At 42.6% G+C, this 17,982-nt stretch overlaps 1 protein-coding gene and 1 pseudogene across 1 annotated transcript; one reads left to right on the top strand and one right to left on the bottom strand.

Annotated features, from left to right (window-relative positions):
- Positions 1–915: 915 nt before the first annotated feature.
- On the bottom strand, positions 916–1,559 carry LOC103602419 (annotated as a pseudogene).
- Positions 1,560–5,415: 3,856 nt separating this feature from the next.
- LOC103602414 (melanoma-associated antigen B10-like) lies at positions 5,416–6,439 on the top strand. Its single transcript, XM_008586821.1, is given in 2 exon segments — positions 5,416–5,831; positions 5,833–6,439. Coding segments are annotated over 2 exon segments (1,023 nt in total).
- Positions 6,440–17,982: the final 11,543 nt, after the last annotated feature.

Genomic DNA, 17,982 nt, shown 5'->3' with positions numbered 1-17,982 from the left:
TGAGGGCTGCGATCCCGTTGCCGGTCCCGGTCCGGTACGGGGGCGACACTGAGGGTTGCGATCCATTGCCGGACACGGAAAAAGACAAAAAAAATATATATATATTGTTCTGCCTCTTGCCTCCGTCACTGAATAAAATGAAGTCAGAATTTTCCCACAACACATAGAAATCTATTTCACTCTTTTACGTACTATCTAGAATTCTAAATTTTTTGTGTGCCAAAATTAACTTAACCAATCTCCTCCTGATAGCCCCACAAGTTGCTTCCCATTTGCTTCTATGATAAATAGAACCGATATCAATGTTACATAACATCAATTCTTGGACAAATTCGTCTGTTTTATTACAGAAAAGATGTAGAAAAGTGCAAATTGAATTAAAGTGGAAAGAATCTGATGACTGAAAATTTCATAAATATTGCTGATATTATTCTACTTCAATAATGTTGTAACAATTTATAGTCTCACGTATTAATGTATGTGAATAAATTAAGCTCTCTTAGGCATTTTATTTTATAGATCTTTTATTTATTTATTTTTATTATTATTTATTTTTCCCGAAGATGTTTTATTAAAATACTTGCACATCACCAGAGTTTTAGCACATACTACCTAAGCCAAGTTATTTTTCATGCTACTCTAGAAATCCTGTAGTGTCCCCTTGGCTCTCTTCTGTAAGTAGGTGGGTCTGTTAAACATGCAGCACTAAAAATCAGTGAACAGACTCCCAAACTAGAGTTCATTAACATAACTGAGCAACTGGTTCAATTTCCAATTTATCTACTAGTTACTTAAGCATTCCAACAAGGTTGGGGAAAGGATCAAACATATTCATAGATGAGAAAAGATGAAGCAGCCTTTCAAGAGTTGTAGCAAGTGACTTAAAAAAAAAACTAAAAACTGTGCAGGAGGCAGCTAAGCTTCCTTCACCACCCCTACCAGGGCAGGTCTCAGGGTGCACCCCTGCAGCTTGTACCCCATCTTTCTAACTAGTGCTACTGTGCCTCACTCCTTCCCCTCACCTGGCATGTGGAACAAGGCCTCATGTTTGTAAGGTTCAAATTTGGTTCCAAAAGGGTTCACCTTGAGTAAGCCGTGCTTTGTGAACACCTTCTGATTCTGGACTTGAGTCATTATGAGCCCCTCATAGAGGTTCTTCAGGTGAGGATTATAGTCTTCAATCTCTTCTTTCGAAACACATTGTGTTGCCTTCTCCAAAATGTCTGCAACCTCCAACAAGTCCTTGCAGAAACCCTGAATGACAGATAATTTTGCCTTCTCCACCAATTGTTGGCTCCTCTGCCACAAGTTCTCAGTATCTGCCAAAGCTCATTGATATTTTTCCATCGTCACTTTCAGCTGCTTTTCTAACTTGACCTTCTCTTCCAGGAGGATCTTCTCTGTAGAGGGAGGATCTGAATTCTGTTCATTTTGACACGTGCCCTCTTCCAGGTTCTGGTCATTGTTCTTTTGTTTTGTCGCTGTGCACAAGAACTTAGGAGAGGCCTGAGAGACAATGCCAAAGCCGGGAGACTGCACTGCACCAGCCTGATCACCATGACTTCTGCTGCCTGCTGCCGTCAAACCTCATTAACCTTTGAAACTTTAGTAAAACTTGATTGAAAACATATTGTCTCACTGTTATTTTAATTTGTATTTCCTTGTTTTCTAAGTAGGGTGAACAGAAAATGAACAGAATCACTCACTTATATGAAGTAAAATTTCTGCAGTAATATCTTGAGCACCTGTTGGCCCATGCTTTAGAATTCTGATTTGTCAAAAAGACATTGCTCTTTACACTGAGAAGGAATTATTTGGTTAAAATAACCAGGTTCTAAGAAAGGGGCAAAGAGAGGAAAACCACAGTTAGGGAGGAACATCATGAGAACTGGGACAAAGAACAATCTCTAGAATCCATGAGAAAGATCACAACCTAAACCAAGTGCAGAGAGCCAATGGAATATGTTAGTCAGGGATCTGTATCCAGATTTCAACATGGGGTAGAAAAGGGACCAGAAGGACAGGAGATAGGGAAACTGGTGGTGTCTTGGACAAATTTCGTGAATAGGCTTGGGAATCACCGAAGCATCATTTTGAGCATGAAGTCGTAGGGCAGATCTATTGAGTGAATGGACCAGAGGCATGCCCAGCACCCCACCCTCCCTTAATGACCCCCACCCACTTGTCAGGCAGAGTATAGCTAGCTCCCCTGCATCACCTAGTGATGAGATTAATAGATTCTGGGACAGCTACATCTCTTCACTGCTCTGGTGGTTCAGTGCATCCTTGCCAGTGTACGAGGGCTGAGAGCTGCCTTGATGCCAGATAAGAAAAGATATTTCTTCCCCTGTGCATATGGTCATACTGATGAGTAGTTGAAGCAGGGTGCAGCTGCAAGAAGGGGATATGGAAGGGGGAATTCCCTGAAGCTAATTATGTCACTGACTTTGCAAGAAAAGGGCGGGCTGGGGAAATGTCTTGAGAGAGGATCTAGATATAATCCCCAACTCAGATTGCTTCCTATTGTTCATGAGTTCTTTGCAGAACATAGGGTGGGATTTTTTTTGTGGCTGTGTCTGGTGGCACCAGTCATTGTAGTAGGAGGTTGTTCTTCAATGCAAACATTTCCAGGGTAGATGAAGAACTATTGTAGATGCTGCAGTTCTTTGTTAAATTCACTAGGGGTTACAGGTATTTGTGGAGGCCAAATCCTTATCTTCATTACTATTATAACTCTGACTTAGGTGAATTGAAAAGTAAAACGAAAAACTCTTCTGTACTAGCTAACCCCAGAGTTATCACATGATCTTTAGTGAAATTTATGTGACCTTTCACTGTGTGGTTAGGACATTGGAGCAGGTGTCATTCTCATTCCCACAGTAAAGGGGGACCCAGATCTTAAAACAAGTAGAAGTGAAGATCCCGAGGAAGTTCTGAAAGAATTGCCCACCCCAATAGAGAGTCCTACCCATTAGCTCTTCTAAATCCATGCCCAGATAGTAAGCCCAGGTGCCCCTCACGTCACCCTCTGGAGACTGGGATGGGGGATTATAAGGCCGGGTAGTTTGAGAGTAAGGGCTTGGTTTAAAGCTGGATGACTCAGATAAGGAGAAGGAGAAATCCCAGGCTTACCAAGAGTCAATGAAAGACCCCTATAGGAGTTGCGACAAAGTCCAACTCTACCACAAAACAGAGGCTACCCCCTGACCCCTAAGAGCACACACACTCCTCCTCTCATCCCTAGGAGGCCCATAGGGGTGTAGCTGGAATTGGCTTTCCCAGCTTTTCCCTCTGAATTCTCAGAGAAGAGAAGGCATTGTTCTCGGCAGAAGGACATCAGGTCAGCAGAGGAGAAAGTTCCAGAAGAGTTTCATGCCCTGTCAGGAATTAAGGTAAAGTCCCAGAATGAGGTATGACGGCATCCTCTACACTAGGAAAGTGGCTGTCTGGCAGAACCCTACACCTCACGCAAGCCCCAGCAGGCCCTGGACTGGGTTTGCTTGATGCAGCGCCCTTTGAATTCCCGAGATGAAAGGAGGTAACAGCATTGCACCAGCCTTCGGCATCAGACAAGCAGAGGGCGGCATTCCAGGCCTTCCCGCAGTGAAGCTGAAGTCCCTGAGTCACCTGAGGGAACTATCCGCCTTAGATCCAAAGGGCCCCGCAGAGCTCAGGCTCCTGCGTTCAGGCCTGATAAGCTCCTTATGGGAGTAGCCGGATGTAACGCACCCTGTGTTCCACCTCTGGCGTCAGGGAAGTGAAAATAATTGGTGCTAGGTAAGTCAGGAGGCTCTGCCAGGAAGTGAGGTGGGACCCTTTGTGACAAGGTGTGAGGGTCCTCACTATCCAGGTGAGAGGGCGTGTACCACAGTGTCCCACCCGTGCGGTGAGCTGTGGCAGACCTCCAACAAAGAACACCGATTGTCCCACCCGTGCGGTGAACTGTGGCAGACCTCCGACAAAGAACACCGATGCAGCACTCTCTGAAGTCCCCCTTTGAAGATTAAAGGAAGGGACAGCATCAAACCAGAGTTACGGCCTCAGGCCAGCAGATGGAAGAGTCCCATACCTTAACAGAAGTAAAGGTGAGGATCTCAGTGAGACTTATGGGAACCACCCACCCCAAAAGAGGGCGGTTTCCTAGAGAGTCCCACCCCTGCTCTCAGCCCAGGGAGTCCCCAGGTGGAAATGGCTGGATGTGACACATTCTGAATTCCATTACTGGTTTCTCAAAAATGTGAAGGGCTTTATGTTATCAGAGGGACTGTTTCCAGGGCCTGCCAAAAGGAAACGTAAAGAACTTGAGTGAAGTTTAAGGGACCTGCATCCCAAAAGACATAGGCCCCAGTCAGATTGCTGACAGGCCTTAGATAGTGATCCCCTGATGGAACACACTCTAATTCTCCCGGTGAAAACTCACCTGACCAGAGTGTCAGCCTCAGGCCGGCAGAGGAGTTCCAGGTCCCAACAAGAGCAGAGGAGCGGCTCCTGAGTTCTGAGGGAACCATCCACTCCAGATCAAAATGGGCTGTGGGGGGCCGGCCCGGTGGCACACTCAGTAGACTGTGGTGCTTGGGAGCGTGGAGGCCCTCCTGCTGAGGGTTCGGATCCCATATAGAGACCAGTCCGCTCACTGGTTGAGCGCGGTGCGGCCGTGACACCGAGGGTTGCGATCCCATTGCTGGTCATGAAAAAAGACAAAAAAAAGGAAAAAAAAAATGGGCTGTGGGGTAGATTTGTTAGGCTGAGGCCTCTGTAACTTCCTCCTGCAGGATCTCAGGGATGTCAGGGCCTTGCTCTGAGGGAATAGATCTCAGGTCAGCAGAGGATGGAGTACCAGGTCCTACCAGAAGCCAAGATGAGTAAAGAATGAGAACCCTACCTACCCCAGAATAGAGAGAGTTCCTCGGTGCTTTTCCATTGCTGTCTTCCTGGGTGTCTCCAGGCAGGTGTGGTCAGATGAGATTCTTCAGTTTCTCCTCCAGTATAGATGAGAGATTAGGCCACTGAAATGAGGGATCAGCCGTGAAGTGGTAGAGCAGAGGGATCCTAGAACTTGCCAGAAATCAAGCAGGTGGCCCCAAAGAGAAACCTCCTAAGAAGAACAGAGGGGCCTCCACAAGCCCAGACATGCCAGGCCTTGTTTCAACCCCCCAGTAAGCCCCAGGCACATCTTGCAGGTAGCAAACTAAGACACACCCTAGTTATTTCACAGGCAGATCAGAGAATAGGGACAGGCAGATCAGAGAATAGGGGCCTTGTGGGTTCCTTAAGTAGCACACGCAGGAAAACTTGCAGAGGTTGCCAGTAATAAAGCCAAAGTGATATTGTTGTGTTGAGTGGGCACATACCATCACATCCTTTGTCTTGTTTCAGATCACCTTCTCTTTTGGCTGCTGTACCAGAACAGTCATCATGCCTCGAGGTCAAAATAAAGTCTGTACCCAGGAACGACGCTGTCAGGCACGAGAAGAGACTGAAGATCCGGTGGGTGCTCAGGCCATTGTAGCAGAGGAAGACAAGTATGCACCCTCTTCTTCTGCTCGTTTCAAGTGTATTCCCCAGAGTTCACTTGCTGGGACAGCCAGAAATCCCCAAGGGCCTCGGAGAGCCCAATCTACCACTACTGCTGCAGCTGTTTCATATACGAGCTCTAATGAAAACGTCACCAACCAAGAGGAGGAAAGGCCAAGATCCACACAAGACCCAGAAGCCACTGAAAACTTCCCCAGAGGCCCTGTAGATGAGAAAGTAGTTATGCTGGTGCATTACCTGCTATATAAATATGAAATCAAAGAGCCCATTACAAAGGCAGATATGATGAGAAATGTATAAGAAGCATTTCACTGAGATTCTGAGGAGAGCTTCTGAGCACTTGGAGCTGATCTTTGGCCTTGACATCAAAGAAGCAGATCCCAATAGGCACATCTATGTCCTCATCAACAAACTGGATATGAGCTATGATGGAAGCCTGAGTGATGACGGAGGTTTGCCCAAGACCGGCCTGCTGATGACTATCCTGGGCTTGATCTTCATGAAGTGCAATTGCGCTGCTGAGGAGCAAGTCTGGGAAGTGTTAAATATGATGAGAATATATGACGGGAAGAAGCACTTCATCTTTGGGGAGCCCAGGAAACTCATCACCAAAGATCTGGTGAAGGAAAAGTACCTGGAGTACCGACAGGTTCCCAGCAGTGATCCTCCACGCTATGAATTCCTGTGGGGTCCAAGAGCCCACGCTGAAACAAGCAAGATGAAAGTTCTTGAGTTTATGGCCAAGATCCATAATACAGTTCCCAGTGCCTTTTCATCCTATTATGAAGAGGCTTTGAAAGATGAGGAAGAGAGAGCCCAAGCCAGACTCACAGCTAGGGCTCACATGACTGCCATGGCCAGTGGACGTTCCAGGGTCATGCCCAGCAGCTCCTCCAAGCTCTAGTAAAGTCTGAGACATTCCTCACTTTGTGGTTGCAGAAAGTCCATATTCTATGTAATGGAAAGTCAGGGTTGGGCTGTTGACAATATAATATGTTCGTGATCATGTTTTATGTGGTAATTTGGGTACTTTTAAAAAAAGATGTTGTTCTTTTTAATATGAGGTTAAACTAGCTTCAGAATCCAAGTTTATGAATGACATTGCACATTTTTTTCTGTATATAAGATTTAAGAATATGCAATTTTTTATTTTGTAAATACCATTGGGATACTCTCCATCTTATTTAGTGTTTTGAAACAAGATAGCATGACAGCAATTTAAGTACTTCCTTGAAAACATGAAAGAACTCAGCAGCATAATAGTTGGGGTTAAGAAACAGAAAAAAAATGTAAAATATAGCTAATTATCGCATGCCTATTCACTTCTACTCTGATGTTGTTTAAAGTTAAAAGATATATATTTAGGTATGCTTAGATTATTTGAGAATGTGTAATTAATTACATTGTTTGAAATTAGACCTTCTGCACATTGGCTCATTTATTCTTAAAACATTAATTGAGCATCTGCTCTTTGGAAGGATCGATGCTAGTACTGGTAATGTCAGGATAAACAAGATCTTCCTGTGCTCATTGAATTTTAGAGTCTAGGAGCAGATATTATTTAAGAGCACTTCAAAAAGTTCATGGAAAGTTTCAAGGTTTCTTTTATTTTTTTCCATGAACATTTTGAAGTACCTCATATAAGAAATATGGTAAGTTACAGCCTGTGACCTAAAGAACAAATCCAAAGAAAGAGTGAGGAAGTGAGGGGTGGGTGGGGGGATGTCCAGATGACAGTATCAAGTGTAAATGCCAAGAGGCAAGTGGGTTTGGTGCCTTAGGAAACTGCAAGCCCTTCAGTGCAAGTCAATTTTAAATTAAGTTGGGTGGTGGGTCAGATGAGGATCTGAGTGTAGTAAGCACTGGCCATGCTCTCAGAAGTTGTGTCCAGACTTGAAAGACTAAAAGCCTAGAATGGAAAACTACTTATAGCAATTGGCTTGGGATCATAGATAAACCAGAAAGAAATCTCCACCTAGGTCAGGAATGAAAGATGTCTTGTGCTTCCCCCACTCCAGGGCAGTTGAATACAGTGCACAAACTAGGTGTTCTATGCACATAATCTCTAGTAAGTGTTAGAAAAATAAGAGTAATAATATGTTGACATGGGATTCTCAGAAGCTACTCTGCTGGCAATCTTTGCTCTTGTCTGGGAAAGTCAGAGCCTGTCTTAGTTTGTTTCATGCTGCTGTAACAGAATACCAGAGACCGGGTAACTTAAAAAGAAAAGATATTTATTAATCATAATTCTGTGTCTTTTGAGTGGTGAGTTGAATACATTTACACTTAATTTTGCTATTGAGAAGTACTGTCTTATTCCTGGCAATTTATAGCTTTTTGTTTAGATGCTAACATATTATTTGTTCCTTTCTTCTCCTTTGATTATTGATCATCAATGTCTGTGGGGTTATTCTGAGTTTGTAAGATTTAGTTGTTTTTTTTTTTTAATTTTTTTATTCTTTCTCATTTGCGTTTGTGTTTTACTAGTGTGTTTTGTTCTTACTTGTGAATTCATGGCAGTGATTATTGTTTTTTGGATCGGCATGCAGGACTCCTTTGAGGATTTCTTTCAGGGCTGGATGTGTGGTGATGAACTCTTGCAATTTTTGTTTGTCTGAGAAACAGATTGTTTCTCTCTATTTCTTAAGGATAGCCTTGCAGGTACAGTATTTTTGACTTGCAGTTTTTTTCTTTTAGTATTTTGAATATGTTCTCCCATTTTCTTCTCGCCTGTAGAGATTCAGTTGAGTAGTCTGCTGTTAGTCCGATGGAGGCTCCCTTATAAGTGACTTGACACTTTTCTCTTGCTGCATTTAGAATTTTCTCTTTGTCTTTGAGCTTTGCCAGTTTGACTATAATGTGTCTCAGAGAGGATCTTTTTTTATTGAATCTGCTTGTGTATCTTTGAGCTTCCTGGATCTGAAGGTCTCTTTCTCTATATATACCTGGGAAGTTTTCTGTTATTATTTCACTGAATAGATTTTGACTGTCTTTACCTTTCTCCTCTCCTTCTGGAACACCCATGATTCAAATGTGCTTAAGGTTGTCTTCTAGTTCTCTTAGACTTTCTTCATTTTTTTAACTCTTTTTTTTCCTTTATTTTTGTCTGCCTGAGTTATTTCAAAAAGACTATCTTGAGTTCGGACGTTCTTTCTTCTGCTTGTTTTAATCTCCTGGTTAAGCTGTAGGTGGTGGTTTTTATTTCACTGAATGTGTCCTTAAGTTCCATGACTTCTGTTACACTCTTTTAGAAGGTATTATTCTCTTTGTAAATGTCTTCCTTCATATGCTGGATATTTTTTCTCACTTCATTGTGCTGTCCAACTGGTTCCTATCTTATCACATTAAGATTCCTAAAGATAGCTATTAGGAATACCTTTTCAGTCATTTCAGGGGTTTCCTGTTCTGTAGGGTCTAATAGGTAAGAGTTACTAAATCCCTTTGGTAATATCATATTTTCTGGTCCAACCCCCACCCAGATTTACATTGTGTCTATGTTGATTTCTGGTCTTCTGGTAAATCAGTTGCTTCTTCTTTTACTCTGGAGTGGACATGGAGTAGAAAGACTTTTTCTTCTTTTTCCAAGCTCCTCAAGTGACTCTCCTTCTGCTAATAATGTAAAATGTGCAGTAGGCCTCCTGCATGGGGGTTGTGAATATTATTGTGGTAGTGAGCTGTCCTTATGGTGGTAGAAGCTGTGGTGGTGCCTGTTTTGATCCATCTCTGCTGAAGCTGTGTGAGGCCTCCCCAATGCTAGTGGCATGGGGTCCTGCCTTCTGCATGGGTAGGAATGTGTGGCAGGGGTGGCTGGCTGGATTTTCCACCTTCCTGGGGCCTGCCTGGTGTTAGCAGCATGGGGCCCTGCCTTCTATGCAGGTGGGGCCTATTTCTCACTGTTCTAGAGCCTGGAAAGTTCAAGATTAAGGTTCCAGCATCTGGCAAGGGCCTCTTGCTGTGTCATTCCATGGGGGAAGTTGAGAGTGTGAGAGAGAAAAGGGGACTGAACTCACTCTTTTATAATGAACCCACTCCCAAGATAACAACATCAATCCAATCATGAGGGCAGAGAATTCATGGCCTAGTCACCTCTCATTAAACCTCATCTTCCAACATTGTTGCATGAGAAATTAAGTGTCCAACATATAATTTCATGGGGGACACATTCAAACCATGTTCGAGTCCATTCCATTAGTAGGGTATTTAAAGTATGTTATCTTGAGTGTGATTTGGCTACCTCAAGGCAAAGGATAGCTGTTTTCATGGGAGTGAATGAGGGAGTCCTTGACATATTTTGTAGGAGCCTTGAGTTGCACCCAGTTAGGGAAGATTCTCCCAAACCACAATCAATCTATCTACATATGTATGTATGTATGTATGTATGTATGTATGTATCTATCTATCTATCTATCTATCTATGTATCTGTCTATCTATCTATATCTATCCATATTCTCAAAGAGTTTCTTAGCAAGTAAGTAACTTTTACTTGCTAAGAAACATTTTGACCGATTTGTTGTGCCATGTACTAGAGCACTACATGTTTTCTTGACATCTCCAGGATAAAGAATAAATTAAAGATTTTCAGGAGGGGAGATATGTAGTTTTTAAAAGCAAAGATATAATAGTAATAACTGGTCAGAAACCCAAATACATGCCAGAACTTTGCCAAGTGCTTTGCATCAGTTAAATTCCAACAGTCATACTTCACAAGGATTACATGAGCCAGGGAGCAAGATGTCTACCTCAAGACTACTTCACAAAGAACCAAAACCTCTTAGAACTTTGCTTTTTTTCCAAGTTCATGTGGCTTATAGGAGATAGTGCTGAGATGAGACCTCAGGTCTGAATACTGCTACAGCCCACACTTTTCCTCTCCTCTCAGCCTGAGATAGATCTTGGGTCTATTTATTCATTTCTGTTCTTACTGCTCTATGATATCTGTCAGGCGATGAAAAAAAGATGTTGTGGCCAAGTACTAAAATCAGGCCTAAAAAAGGAATGTGAAAATGAACATCAAATACAATTTCGGACTGCCTGTGGGCCTCATTTGCCTGAGATCCTCCTGCCCCTAATCCTGGGGCTCCTAGATCACTGATTCTGCCCTGGTCCCAGCATTACAACACTTCCCCTGGGTCTTCCCCAATGTGTCCACCATACTGTCCAGACTAGAACTGACCCACTGGCCAGCTCTCCACTGCATCCTTCTTTGGGACCAGCACCTGCTCCAGGGGAACAGACAGCCCGGACTCACCTGTTTCTCCCTGACTATATTAGTCAGCTTTGTGTTGCTATCACAGAATACCTGAGACTGGGTAATTTGTAAAGAACAGAGATTTATTTGGCTTACAATTCTGGGACACATATTTCCTGCCTGGGCCTCAGACTGCTTCTACTCATGGTGGAAAGTGGCAGGCAGCCGTCAAGTACAAGCAGATCACATGACAAGAGGAAGCAAGAGAGAGAGAGGGACATGCCAGGTCTTTTAAACAACCACCTCTCATGGCAACGAATAGACTGAGAACTCACTACACTGATCCCCCTGGTAGAGCAATTAATCCATTCATGAGGGATCCACTCCCATGACTCAATCAGCTCCCAACACTGCCACATTGGGGATCAGATTTCCACATCAGTTCTGCAAGGACAATACGTCCAAACTCCATCACTGTCATAGAAGGTTCCAGCTTCCTGGGGGTCCCGTCCCTCACCATGGACTGTTTCTGACAACAACAGACCCTTTTAATTTTTACCTTCAGACAGTGAAGCTTAGACACCTCTTCATCCCCTTGGGTACCTCCACCATGCTCTCAAAGTGTTTTCAAATCTTCTGGTGAGGAGAGTCTGAATTGCTAAAGAAATTACTGGTATTATACCCTGAAACAGAGATACAATACTGAAATATAGAGCGGAAATTTTAGAAAGTAAATCAGATTAGAAACAGAGAAGGTTTTAATCTGTTGGGTTTTCAGTGGAAATTTTAGAAAATATATCAGATTAGAAACAGAGAACGTTTTAATCTGTTGGCTTTTTGAATCTGGCTACTGAATCTATACACTAATAAGTGAGCTTAACTAAGTGGTCATAAACCAAAATCTCCTTCCTAAGTTTTAGATGAGGAAAGACCAAGGAAATCACTGTGTAGCAATCATATGCAGCGGCTGAGATCTTAAAACTCTAGTCTTCTCATGAAGCTATGGTAGATTTTATGGTTGCTGTGAGAATTACCACAAATTTAGTGTTTTAAACAGCTCACATTTATTATCTCTGTAGGGTCTATTATCTATATTTCTGTAGGTGTGAAGGATGGGTTGGTTCTATTGGATTCTGTACTTAGATTTTCACAAGGCTCAAATCAAGCTTTCATCAGGCTGTGCTCTGACAGTGCAGCTAGTAGAAGAATTTCCTTCTGAACTCATTCAGGTTGTTGGCAGAATCCAGTTCTTTGAGATCATAAGACTGAGGCCCTCTGTTTTTACTGACTGTCAGCTGGAGCTGCATAGATTTTTGAGACTTTTCTCTAGTCTCTTCACGTGTGCCCATTCATCTGAAGTCAACAATAGCAGGTGAATACTTCTCATACTTGGAATCTTTCTATTTTTTTTTTTTTTACACTTGGAATGTTTCTAAATTCTCCCTCTGTTGCATTTCTTTTCTGCCGCCAGCCAGAGAAAGTGCTCTGCTTGTAAATATTCATGTTCTGAGAATTGTTCTTACCTGGATAACCCAGTATAATATCTGTAAGTTTGGTTCCATATCCTTAATGTATGTGAAAAGTCCCTTTGGCAATATAACATGACATATTTACCTTTCAGGGACAAGGATATGGGAATCTTTGTGGAGCAATTATTCATCCTACCATCGATGAGGAAATTGTCTCCCTGGCAGACACACCAGCTATGACAGGAAAAGAATAAAATTATCATCATCATTCTTTTGCCTCTTCTCTGTAGCTTCACAGGAGAAAATTCTACATTTTCATTTTGTGTAAAGACACCTGCACAAGAGTTCAGGCACGTTCATCAGGTGGTAGGTAGCAAAGACTCACAAGTTGTGATTAATGCTGGGAACTAAAAAGAAGAGGAAAATTTTCTGGCTTTTGAGATTATTGCAATGGTCAGTAGAGAAAGGTGCTGTTTGGTGACAAGTGGCAAACCCTCTTTACTGAAATTTATCAGGTCTTTTAGAAAATTGGTGTGATCCTACTTTTTTTTTATTTGCAGAGACCCTTTTTTTTTTTTGGTTGTGAATATTCATAAGATACAAAGTTGATTGTCACCCCTCTTGCCCAATATGTGAAGGCAAGATCCATACTAGCAGCATGCTCATTACCACAAATTGCAATTGTATGCTGTTTCCCCCACCCAGTTATCCCCAACCTCCCTCCTCCCCTCTCCCCCCCAACTTCACTTTGTATCCCAAGGTATGTTCTCTCCCTCTGCAAGTTGAACACACCACTGTGGTCTTTCTTTCCTTCTTTCTTTCTGTCTTAGCTCCCACTTATGAGTGAGTTCATGTGGTGTTTATCACTCTGTGCTTTACTTACTTCACTCAACATAAGTTTCTCCAAGCTCATCTATGTTGTTGAAAATAGGAGAATTTCATTCTTTTTTATGGCAGAGTAATATTCCATGGTGTACATATATACCAAATTTTCCTTATCCAATCATGTGATCCTATATCTAAAAATGCCTGTCATATAGTATGTGCTAGAAAAATTTGGAAAATTGCAAAGCAATTTGGGTCATATCAAAAACGTCTCCAAGAAGGAATAAGGCTTTTGCTATACAAATTATAAAAATTGCAATTTACTGACCATTTACTATGTAAGTGTTTATGAAGAGTCTGCAAGTGCTGATCCACTCCATGTCTTGCTCTCCTTCCTGGGTAAACAGGGATACTACATTCCTAGTCCCCTTGTAGTTAGAAAGTGTTATGTGACTACCCTTGCCACGGAAATGTGAATAGAAAAACTGTGTGTCATTCCCAAGCCAAGGCATTTGAGAGTAAGGATGCCACTTCTATGCTTTCTGGTCTATTCAGCAGTAAACAGGGAGATCCCATGTTGAGATGTGGAGCCACGTGCTGGATCCCTAGGTAATCTGACAGTGAAGACCCCCCTGCCAGCCCACATCATATTTTAAGTGCATAAGAAATAAACTTTCATTGTGTTAAGGCTTTCATATTTCAGACTTATTCTATTAGATTCACTAGCAGTGACTTTATCTGAATACTACACAGCTACTATTTCTGTTGTTAGTGTTACTTAAAGGAAAACATGTATATATTTTTGATGCTTAAATTCTAACATTATGGATATATCACAATTCCACTTCCTTACTACGTTTCTCCAAAATTCTGCCCTTACCAGAAGTGACCAAAATTAAACACCTTGAGTCAATTATTTCTGAATATATTCTAGTTTCATTTTACATACATGTGGTGGAAAAGAATATTGTTGATTTTTAACCTGTATGTATAATGATGTACATAATGTTCTGCTTCTCACTTATAAGAAGTAAAATTTCTGCAATAATATCTTGAGCACCTATGGGCCCATGCTTTAAAATTCGGATTTGTCTATAAGATATTTCTCTTTACACTGAGAAGGAAGGATTTGGTCAAAATAATCAGGTGCCAAGAAAGGGCCCCAGAGAAATAAACCGCAGCTAGTGCAGGACATCAGGAGGACTGGGACAAAGAGCAAACTCCAGAATCAAAGAGAGAGGGCAGAACCTTATCCAAGTGCAAAGAACCAATGGCAGGTGGTAGTCAGGGATCTGTATCCAGAGTTCAACATAGGGTAGAAAAGGGACCAGAAGGAGGTTATGTAGGGGAACTGGTGGTGTCTTGGACAACTTTCATGAATAGGCTTGGGAGTCTCTGAATCATCATTGCCAGCACGAATTTTTAGGGTTATCTGAATGGGCAGATCTATTGAGTGAATAGATCAGAGGCATGCTCGACACTCCACTTTCCCTTAGAATGTCCCCTACCCACTTGTCAGGCAGAGTATAGCTAGCTCCCCTGCATCACCTAGTGATGAGATTAATGGATTCTGGGAGAGCTACATCTCTTCATTGCTCTGGTGGTTCAGCGCATCTGCGCCAGTGTACCAGGGCTGAGAGCAGCCTTAATGCCCGAAAAGAAAGGATATTTATTCCCCGTGGATATGCCCCTCCCAACTCTTAGGTTGAGGCTGTGCCAGTGGGTTGCATTGAATGACAGTTAATGAAGGGCAAGTAGTACCAACGAGTAATGGAAGTGGGGTGCAGCAGTAAGGAGGAGGATATGGGAAGGGGTCTCCCTGAAGCTAAATACCTCACTGACTCTGCAAGTAAAGGGCTGATTGGGGACATGTCTTGAAAAAGGATCGAGATGATATCACCAACTCAGATTGCTCCCCATTGTTCCTGACTTATTTGCACACTGTAGGGAAGGTGTCCTTTGGGTGTGTTTGGTGGCCTATTGCTAATAGTTACTGAATGGAATAGGGGGCTGGCTCAATATGTGAACTTTTAAAAAAAATGATTGAATCAAAATTGGTTATACATATTTTGGGGGTTCAACATTGAGATTTGTTGATCAAATCAATATTACTAGCATGTATATTGTTGCAGCCTTTTACAAAGGGGATGGAGGACCATTGTAGATGGTGTTAAATTGACTGGGGGTGACAGGTAAATGGGGGATACTAAGCTATAACTTAATCATTATAATAAGCCCACCTTGATTAAATTATGAATTAAAAAATAGATTCTGTATCATCAATTGTCAAAGTTATCACATGATCTGTAGTAACTGTAGTAAAATCTAGAACTGCGAAGTAAGAACTGTGGACTAGAGTGTGAGGCTGAGGCAAGCAAAGGGAGGACTCACAGGTCATAACAGAAGTAAAGGTGAGGACTCTGAGTGAGGACTGACAGAAGCACGGACCCCAAAGCACAGGGACAGACTCAGATTTGCATCCCCGTTGTTAAGCTTGGAAATCCCCCAAAAGAGGTGGCTGGAAATGGTTTCCCCTGAATTCTACCTCTGGCATTCCTGGGAAGCGAATGCTTTGATCAGCTGTGGGCAGCATCACACCAGTATAAAGAGCTCCAGGTCTTGCTTGAAGTCAAGGTAAGGTCCCTAAGCGAGTTTGAGGGGATCCCCACAGCAGAAGAGAATGATCCCCACAGAGTCACGCCCCTGCTGTCAGTCCTTTTAGATGCTGAGCAGGGATTGCCTGATTTTTCTGAATTTTCCCTCTGGGGGTTCAAGGAGGTGAGGGCATTTGATCCAGATATTGGCCTCAGGGTGGCAGAGAGTGGGGTTCCAAGCTGTAACAGAAGTCAATGTGGGCACTCTGTGATCTCTGAGGAAAACACCCACTCGGAACAATCGGGCAGCACGGTGACCCACACATGCTGTCATGTCTAAGAGGCTCCCTATGGCTGTGCGGCTCAGCAGCCCCTTCACTTCACCGTCTGAAAACAGGAGAGTGTTATGGGGAGGCGTTTGTTTCAGGCTGGCTAACACAGGCCACCAGACAGAGGAGTCTTGTCTATTACTTCCCACGAGAGCTGTCTGTTTAAAAGACCCTGGCACCTCCCTTCTCTCTCTTGCTTCCTCTCGCCATGTCATCTGATTGTACACCCTGCTGCCTGCCGCTTTCTGCCATGAGCTGAAGCAGCCTGAGGCTCATGCCAGATGCAGCTGTCCCAGAATCATAAGGCAAATAAACCTCTCTTTATAAATTACCCAGTCTCAGGTATTCTGTTATAGTAACACAAAACAGACTAATACAGGGAGCCAGTGTAAGAAAATGCTCATACTCTGGCGGTTACTATTGTTATGAGTGATAAAGTCTCTTGCCTCTTACCCAGGAGGCTTATGTCTTTTGCCACCCTTCGTGAAACTGTGACAGGCCAACTTACTCATTAGCTTGCAAGAAGGGCAAAATCATAGACATTTCACAAATCTTGACAGCAACCACATATCTCTGTTTTTCCTATTTGCAAACAAAAACACATTAATAGCCTTTAAAAGGTGTAAAAATAAATAACATTTAAAAGTTTTATTTTTTCTTATTTTATTTTATGATAAAATTTAATGTGTATAACCATTGTGAACATCTTCCAATTAATTAACTAGCTTAAAATTAAAATGTGAGATATGTAATATGGTGAAGAATGAAAGTTAAACAGTGAATATACTTTTGATATCACTTATTTTTAAAGTGACTTACAACCATTTTAAATTGTCTACTCATAGCACTGCATGTTAACAGAACCTCAACCTCACTGAGGTTAAGTAAACTCTATATTTTTGGATTTTATTTTTTTTCAGAATTTGATGAAGCTTCATGGTTGATGTCAAATAATAATAACAAAAATGTTTGCATGTCTTATTTACAGGGTACTTTTACATGTACATTTTTATTATTATTATTATTATTATTATTATTATTATTATTATCATTATCATTATTTATTGAATCATAATTGATTATACATATTTTGGGAGTTCAACATTGACGTATGTTAATCAAATCAATATTATTAGCACGTATATTATTACAAAACATACTTATTCTTTATGCCCCTTATCCAGACTTTCCCCATGCTCCTCTCCCTCCCATCTCTGAAAACCCTAGATTTCTTATCTCCTCCTGAATGAGTAAAGGTTACTCTGCTGATTTGTTGCCTAGATGATCTGTCCAGTTCTGAAAAAGGTGTGTTCAGGTCCCCCAACACTACTGTAGAGTAGATGCTTCTTCTAGCACTCTGGAATACGCTTACGGGAGAGAGGCATCCTCTTCATTTCTTTGGTTTCCACTGGTGACTCTCCTGGTGTCGATGCACTTGAGTGGCTGGCGGGCCATCTGCACAGTGGTTGCCATGTCTAGTTTCTCTTGTGGCAGCTGTGGCTACAGTGGTGGCTGTGGACATATGGAGTGGTGTTTTTGGCATGCTCCTAGCCTGGTTGCAGGAGGAGGGGTCAGTCCTCAGCTCCATACCTCAAAACCCTGGGCAGGCCCCATGGCAGCAGCAGCATGGCTGGTTGTGGGAGGAGGGGCAAGTCCCTGTCTCCATCTGTTTTTACATTCTAAGATGTTGTTGTGGAGCAGTTNAGTCCCTAAATGAGTTTGAGGGGGTCCCCACAGCAGAAGAGAATGATCCTCACAGAGTCACACCCCTGCTGTCAGTCCTTTTAGATGCTGAGCAGGGATTGCCTGATTTTTCTGAATTTTCCCTCTGGGGTTCAAGGAGGTGAGGGCATTTTACCCAGGTATTGGCCTCAGGGTCGCAGAGAGTGGGGTCCCAAGCTGTGACACAAGTCAATGTGGGCACTCTGTGATCTCTGAGGAAAGCACCCACCCGGAACAGTCGGGCAGCACGGTGACCCGCACATGCTGTCATGTCTAAGAGGCTCCCTATGGCTGTGCGGCTCAGCAGCCCCTTCACTTC

The sequence above is a fragment of the Galeopterus variegatus genome, unplaced genomic scaffold, assembly GCF_000696425.1.
Source record: "Galeopterus variegatus unplaced genomic scaffold, G_variegatus-3.0.2 Scaffold4132, whole genome shotgun sequence".
Classification (NCBI taxonomy): Eukaryota; Metazoa; Chordata; class Mammalia; order Dermoptera; family Cynocephalidae; genus Galeopterus; species Galeopterus variegatus.
Note: the sequence above shows the minus strand (reverse complement) of the source record. Positions and strands in the feature narration are given on the sequence as shown.